The sequence below is a fragment of the Mus pahari genome, chromosome X (genome assembly GCF_900095145.1).
Source record: "Mus pahari chromosome X, PAHARI_EIJ_v1.1, whole genome shotgun sequence".
NCBI classification, from domain to species: domain Eukaryota; kingdom Metazoa; phylum Chordata; class Mammalia; order Rodentia; family Muridae; genus Mus; species Mus pahari.
Genome location: NC_034613.1, coordinates 34,009,551 through 34,017,320, shown reverse-complemented (window position 1 = coordinate 34,017,320; position 7,770 = coordinate 34,009,551). Strand labels below are relative to the sequence as shown.

Genomic DNA, 7,770 nt, shown 5'->3' with positions numbered 1-7,770 from the left:
TTGGGCCAAGTAGTGGGAGTGGGTGGGTAGGGGAACAGAGGTGGGGGGAGGGGTATGGGAAACTTTTGGGATAGCATCTGAAATGTAAATAAAGAAAATAAAAAAAAAAAAAGAATATAATTTATGTGGACCCTTTATCCATTTTAGAAATGAGTTGGTTTTTGTTCTCCTCTTTAAAAGTCAATTCATTCATGAAATTGAGAACTGTGTTAAATAATCTACTGTATATGATATCATGCAGAAGTTTTTGCCATCTAATTTTGAGCACTAAGAGCTTTGTGGGCAGCAGAAGACAAGTTTATTACAGACAAGGAATTTCTGAAACTTTTTAAACAACATGGCTCTTGCCTGGACCTAGGTTCATTTTTTTTCTTCTTCTTCTTTTCTGTTAACAGAAATAATGGATGACTGTTCAACCAATTGTAATGGAAATGGAGAGTGTATCTCTGGACACTGTCATTGTTTCCCAGGCTTCCTTGGACCTGACTGTGCTAGAGGTAATGTTGTTCCATGATTCTGATTGTTTTAGAGAAGTGGTTCTGAACTTTCCTAATGCTGCAACCCTTTAATACAGTTTTGGTGGGCAGTGGGCATCAGGTGTGGGTGAATAAAGGTAGTGGGAGAAAAATTGCGTCCTGCCAGAGTTTCAGTGCTCTGGGTGGGAGGATGAGGAAGGACTGCCACATGCTTTCCACATGGCTCCTGGTGGGAAGCCACTGGGCAGGGGTGGACAAGGGGCAGTCCTAGCAACAGGTTCTCAGTCTTGGGTATCTTGGATGCTGCTGAAGAGCTGAGAACAAAGTGGAGGCTCCAGAGGCAGCTCACTCATCCCCGGGGCAGAAGGGAGGGGAGGGCAGGGAGAGAGGGGGCACTGGGTAGTTCCCAGGTGAGTGAGAGTCCTTGGTCCATGGCTGGAGCACAGGAAGGCCTGCCAGCCGGAAGTCAGACGTGGTTCATTAGGGGAAAGTCTATTCCATCATTCAAGCATGGTGGACCCTGATGGGCAGAGACAGTCTATGGCTTTAGAGCTTTATTGTAGAAAGGCAGGGAGAAAGAAAGAAGGTAGAAAGATAAAGAGGCCAGCCTTGGCCACGTGGAGAGAGGGGGAAGAGAGAGAGAAGGGGGGCTAGAGAGGAGAGTAAGAAAGGTGAGAGCTAAAAGAGAACAAGGAGGGGCCAAACAGCTCCTTTTATAGTGAGCTGGGCTACCTTGCTGTTGCCAGGTAACTGTAGAGGGGAACATACCTAGCTATAGTTAGGTACAGGGTGGAGTCTAGCCAGAATGCCAAAAGCTTAGGACATTGCGTGACTTATAGTCACAGAATTATGGAGTTAGAAGCTCTGGGGTTTCAAGCATCTGTCTCTGGGAATGTGACTTGGTGTTTTCTCCCTTGTAGAGTTTTCTACTGGGTCGCCAGAGCAAGCCTCATTCAACCAAAATAGGCTGCCTATCATGGCCTCACACAGTTTCTCATGTTGTGGTGAACCCCAACCATAAAATTATTTCATTGCTACTTCATAAGTATAACGTTGCTACTTCTGTGAATCATAATGTAAATATGAGTATTTTCCAATGGTCTTAGGCAATCCCTGTGAAATGGTCATTTGATTCCCAAAGGAGTCATGACCCAGGCTGAGATACTAGAGAAATGTCATTGGAAAACTCAACATTGTGAGCAATAGTAGTGATAGGAACAATAGTCATACCAGCAATGCCAGCAGTGCTCACCAACAATTGTTACCCAAATCTGAGCACTTCATACCAGCTGTATTCTAAACACTGCTTATTGCCTCTTTTAATTTCTCCTTCCTACAGTGTTCCTATGAATTAGGTCTGCTATGACACCTACTTTATGAACAAAGAAAGAATCTCAAAGGGAATGGTTAAGAAAATATACGTGCTAGCTGAGATTTGAACCTACATCATCTGAGTCAACTACAATATACTACTTATATTTCTTGTATAAAGTAATTCATAGCAGTCTGAGTTTAAAAGAAGACAGAACTTGGAAATACTATTACGTAGAGAAATTTTAATCTAGCAAAATGGCTGCTCTGGCAAGGGATCACTTCCAAAGACCTTCTAGGTCTGTGTGACCTGGCTTGAATATAGACATGCTCTCAGTACATACCTTTTATCCCAAACAATGAAGATAAAGTTAGTTTTTAGAAGGAAGCAACCATGTTAGAAAGTGACTTCTAATTGAGGGGCAGGCAAAGTGATTAACCTAAGAAAGATTTGACAGGATGCATCAGAGATAAGACATGCCCAACTCTCACGAAGACAGGCAAAATTGCTGAAGAGACCCTGATATAGCGGTCTCTTGTGAGGCTTTGCCAGTGCCTGGCAAACACAGAAGTGGATGCTCACAGTCAACTATTGGATGGAACACAGGGCCCTCAATGGAGGAGCTAGAGAAAGTATCCAAGGTGTTGTAGGGGGCTGCAACCCTGAAGGTGCAACAACAATATGAACTAACCAGTACCCCCTGAGCTTGTGTCTCTAGCTGCATATGTAGCAGAAGATGGCCTAGTCAGCCATCATTGGGAAGAGAGGCTCCTTGGTCTCGCAAACTATATATGCCCCAGTACAGGGGAATGCCAGGGCCAAGTAGTGGGAGTGGGTGGGTAGGGGATCAGGGGCGGGGAGAGGGTATAGGGAACTTTCTGGATAGCATTTGAAATGTAAATAAGAAAATATCTAATAAAAAGAAAGAAAGGGCTACTTAAGAGCAGGGCAGAGTCAGCCAGCAAAGGAGGGCAGCTCAGTGAGTGCAGTTCAGCTGAGTTCAGTTCAGTGCAGTTTGGTACAGTTCAGTTGAATGCATTTGAGTTCATTTGAGTTCCTGCAATTCCATTCTGTTTAGTTCAGCTCCTGAAGTCAGCATGGTCAGTGTAGTCAGTGCAGTCCCGTTCCTGGAATTCAGAGGCAGCAATTCAGGGAGAAGTCAGTTTGATTCTATCAGCTTGGTGAAAAGTTTTGAGCCCGAACAGCTGAGTTGAACCAGACAGAGAGAGTTCAGGAAGAACTAGAAAGGCTGAGATTATCCAGCCATAAACCTCCAAGATGACAGTTCCATCTGGTGAATAAAATTTACTTTTACACCATCATAGCTGGAAGTAGTGATGAATCACTAAATGGAAATGGAGTATAGAAAGTAAGAAATTGAAATTCAAGAGTTAAACTTGGTAATCTTTATTGTTTCATGCTCTTGCACATAGTTTAATTAATTCACGAAAAGCTTTAGATAAATTGGACCATGCTTTCCCCTAGAACTGGAGTTATTATTTTCCAGATGCTTTCTGTTCATTTTCAATATAGTCTTAAAAGTTTCTGGTCTGCTAGGTTTATCTTTGATTTCTTAGGAGAAAAATAACTGTTCATTTACATTAAATTCCATTCCACTGAGAATTTTAAAGCAGTTGGTAGGTTTCTTATACCATAGCATGTGAAATGAAGGATAAGGGTTTTGTATATTAAAAAAATATCAAAAAAAAAACAGAAGATGTGGATACTGCCCTCAAAGTCTCATAGATTTAAAATGAACACACATAAAAACAAAACAGAATACGTATTCTAATAAAAGTTTATAGAAGGTAATATCCACTGAAAATCTGTTTGTATAGCCGTTACAAAACCCCTTCTCATATGAATAATGCCCTATTTATTAGATTTTAATGTATACATTCCTCTGTGTGTGTGCGTGCGCATGTGCATGTGTGTGTACATGTGCATGAGCGTGTGTGTGTGTGTGTGCATATTTGAGTAAATAAAAGCCACTGAAGAGATAAAACTCTTAGCAAAAAATAGCAGCAGTGATAACAGTAGCAGTGATAATAATTAGACATTGTAATAGGATTAAAAGCAAGTATGTATTCTCCACATAGGAAATATTCATAATTTATCTTTATCCAAGTTCTATAAGAGGAAAATTCTGTCAGTAATCATGATCATAGACCTACTTAATAAAAAATAAGACAAATAAAGTATTAATTTTTGTGAGGAATAACATATTAGAACCAATATAGATTGATTCTTGAAGATGTTTAAAAAGATTATAAAATCACTACAACTTGTTTGCTAACCTTTAGATTCATGCCCTGTGCTGTGTGGTGGAAACGGAGAATACGAAAAAGGCCACTGTGTCTGCAGGAATGGGTGGAAAGGGCCTGAGTGTGATGTTCCAGAAGAACAGTGCATTGACCCAACCTGCTTTGGCCATGGTACCTGCATCATGGGAGTTTGCATCTGTGTTCCAGGATACAAAGGAGAAATTTGTGAGGAAGGTCAGGATCCCATTTTAATATGTTGCTTCAGGCTTTTCTCTCACTTGATTTTCCTTAATTTCATTCTATAATACTAGTATAAAAACAAGCAATCTTTGCAAATAATGAATGTTCAATATACCCTTTGTACAAAGAGCAAAGGTTTGAGGTCAGGGAAGGTCATGTCTCTTCTAATAGCCTTATGGAATGCCTGACACTGTTTCTATGACACCTGAAAAGCAGTAAGTGCAAAAGTGATATCTTTTAATTTCTAATATTGTTTTATAACTTAATAATTTTCAGCTTATTTTAGGTGTTAACCATATGTTTTGATAATTACAAAGTCCTTTATGCTGCATAATGAAACATTACATTTAAGAATGCAATAAAAATAATGATATAGACATATTTGAAGACATTTTGCAAATGTTTTCCTGGGGAGTGATTTGTAATTACCACTATTACTTTTGCTTCATATGATTTATTTATTCTTACATGCCTCATGATGAAATTTGACCTCCTTCCCTAAAAATAAATCAGATCTACTACTAATGAGTTTCAAAGCATAGCCTTTGTATTAAATTCACCCCAAAGGAGTTTTTAGAAAAATATTTTTGAAATGGCTATAGTTTTATCATTTAAACAGATATATTGGAAAATAAGTTTGCTAGTAATCAGACCATTTTCATGCCACATTCCTCAAATAAGACTGATTTCAGAAATAATATGAAACCATTACCATGGGAGATGGTCTCATCACAACTGTTGTTCAAGAAAGGGGCTGCTGAAAATGCAATGTAATTGCTTTTTAAGGATCGCTCATTAAGACTATTACACAGCATTCTAAAGGGTTTAATCTCATTCCACTCCATGAACAAGCAGGATTTTAACTTTCCACCTCCTATTAGTGGCAGTAGAATATGGGTGTAAAGACTGTTTGTTCCAGTGAATTCCAGTGGGTCTGTATAGGCACTCGAGTTCCTATGATATCTTAAAAATATTTTTATATAATCATGTAATGACCAAATTATCATTATATGTAAGCATAAATGCAGATGCTCTATAGACCCAGACACAGTTAACAGTGACTGATATCTATTACATCTACAGTTTGCCATGAAAATCCTGTAACCTAATTCATTAGACTCTGCCAATTTAAGTATCATAAGCAGATGAAACAGGGGTTTACCATAAATTATCCTTTTACTTGGTCTCTAAGAAAATATGTAAAACAGCCAAAACAACAAGGAAGAATGCTTACCATATTAAATGGCATAGGTTTTACAAATACAATATGAAAATATGATAACTCTTATACAGCATATGAAGAACCTATAAGCTGAAACAAGCTATGGACAGTTTGTTTACAGCCATGATGTTGTCATTGTTTTTATTGACTGACTTAGTTGCCAGTTTTTCAAAACAGAGAAGGGTCACATTGAAAATTCCTACTTCTAACTTCTCTTGAATACTAGAATGTCTGGGGCTACATCAGCTAGAGCCAAGATCCTTTTAAACAGAATACATGGTTTCACAGTTTGCCCCCAATCAGCAATATCCTTATAAATACCCCATTTCCTCCACATCTGCCTTCTCTAGCCTGTTGATTTCAGTCCTCCAATTTCAGTATGACTTTCACGATGTAAACATCTTTATAACAAGACCTTCTAGTTCATGAAGGAAGGAGCTGATAATAATTACCCTTCAGGATGATACTTATTAGGAAAACACCCCCATGGGAATCATGGGGAGCCATACTTGGGCCTTGGGCGAAAAAGAACATTATGAGAACGTTAAGAGGGGTTAGCTTGAAGTGGGAGAATAAGAAACACAGCTATTACACACACCATCACGGGGGCAGGGCCTACAAAGCAGAGACAGCCTTCACAGAAACACTCTGAACAAAGATTTATGACTTTTACAGCTTTCTAGAATTTAGCAGGAAGTTGTACACCACAGAATTTGATTGAGCCTAGCCTATGTGAAAAGAAGCATGTAGAAACCAAGTACTAAGTAGGATTTACATAACAGTGGCAAGAGGAGGAACTGGAGTTGCTCTCTCCCCAACCTTGGTCAAGATCTGCAAGTTCTAACTTTCAACTGGAAAAGATGTGGTCTTCTTTCTACCAAACATGACTTAGATGAACTGAATGTAACGCAGCTCTTAAGAAAATCAGTTAAATGGCATTTTGTTTATTATTCTTGTTATACATTGTCAGAACCAAATAAAGTCCTCCTAGAAATAGTCTATATCATGAACTTTACCTCTTACTCTAAATCATGGATGAAATAAGATATACATTGGGAGATTTTATTTAATTATAAACTCAGTTATTAAACTATTGTTCTAATGACCTTGAGATTTTGGGTTAACTATGAGAGCAATTACTACAATTACAATATACGTTTTGTGGTAACAAGCCACACCCAAAGAGTAAGTCAGACTTGCCAATTGATGTGGGTTGCATCAGCATATTCTTCTTGCTTCAAATGTACTTCAAAGCATAATCAAGATAAAGACAAAGAATGTGGAAGTCAACCTTCCCATTTCACATAGAATAGTCAGTGGAAAGCACAAAACAATTTTCTACAGGCAAAAATGTCTAGACTCACAGAATCAGAGACAAATAGAACTAGCTTATTCTAGTTGACAAAAATATATCACAGTATTCTGATAGAAGAAAGCATCATGAAAGTTTGAAACACAAAAAAAGTTACATTGTTGGTGCTTCTGAAGAATAAATATGAGGTTGTAATAACTTTGTGTAAATTATATTATTTCATAAAACAGAAATCAACTCACCAAGTAAGTTATCCAATTAAAAACTATATAAAAACTCCTAGATACATTAAGTAAAACTTTGATTCTAATTTCAATAAGGATAAAGAATGACTTATCAAAAAATTCTCAGATATTTTTGAAAAGCTTAGAAATTCCTACTGAGGGTCCATCCAGGTCCACCTACTCGTTTGTGTGGGGAGTATCGCTGACTTTTCAGAACTGCATGCAGCATATGTGTGATTTTCTTCTTCCAAATTTAGGTTGTAACCTTTATCATATCCTACCATATTTTTAAGTGTTAATAATCTTCTAGTTTAAACACAATGTTTGCATGAGTCATTTTATTGCCTAATTAAAGCAACATTAATGAGACGATACTAGGAAATCAATGTATCTCAGTTCCATAATCACATAACTCTTCTCTCTCAACCTCCCCCAACCGTTTTGTTTTTGATATTCAGAGGACTGCTTAGATCCAATGTGTTCCAGCCATGGCATCTGTGTCAAAGGAGAATGTCATTGTTCTACTGGCTGGGGTGGAGTCAACTGCGAAACTCCACTTCCTATATGTCAAGAGCAGTGCTCCGGACATGGAACGTTTCTTCTGGACACTGGAGTTTGCAGCTGTGATCCCAAGTGGACAGGATCCGACTGCTCTACAGGTAGAGTGGGGTTCTCTTTCTCTCTCTCTCTCTCTCTCTCTCTCTCTCTCTCTCTCTCTCT

At 38.4% G+C, this 7,770-nt stretch overlaps 1 protein-coding gene across 2 annotated transcripts in view; it reads left to right on the top strand.

Annotated features, from left to right (window-relative positions):
- The window catches only part of Tenm1 (teneurin transmembrane protein 1), a 710,827-nt gene that overhangs the window by 442,469 nt on the left and 260,588 nt on the right, over positions 1-7,770 (top strand). For both annotated transcript variants that reach the window (XM_021188844.2, XM_021188842.2), the window contains exons 10-12: positions 396-497; positions 4,092-4,286; positions 7,509-7,709. In XM_021188844.2, coding sequence (XP_021044503.1) covers positions 396-497; positions 4,092-4,286; positions 7,509-7,709 — 498 coding nt within the window. The remainder of the gene's footprint in view (positions 1-395; positions 498-4,091; positions 4,287-7,508; positions 7,710-7,770) is intronic.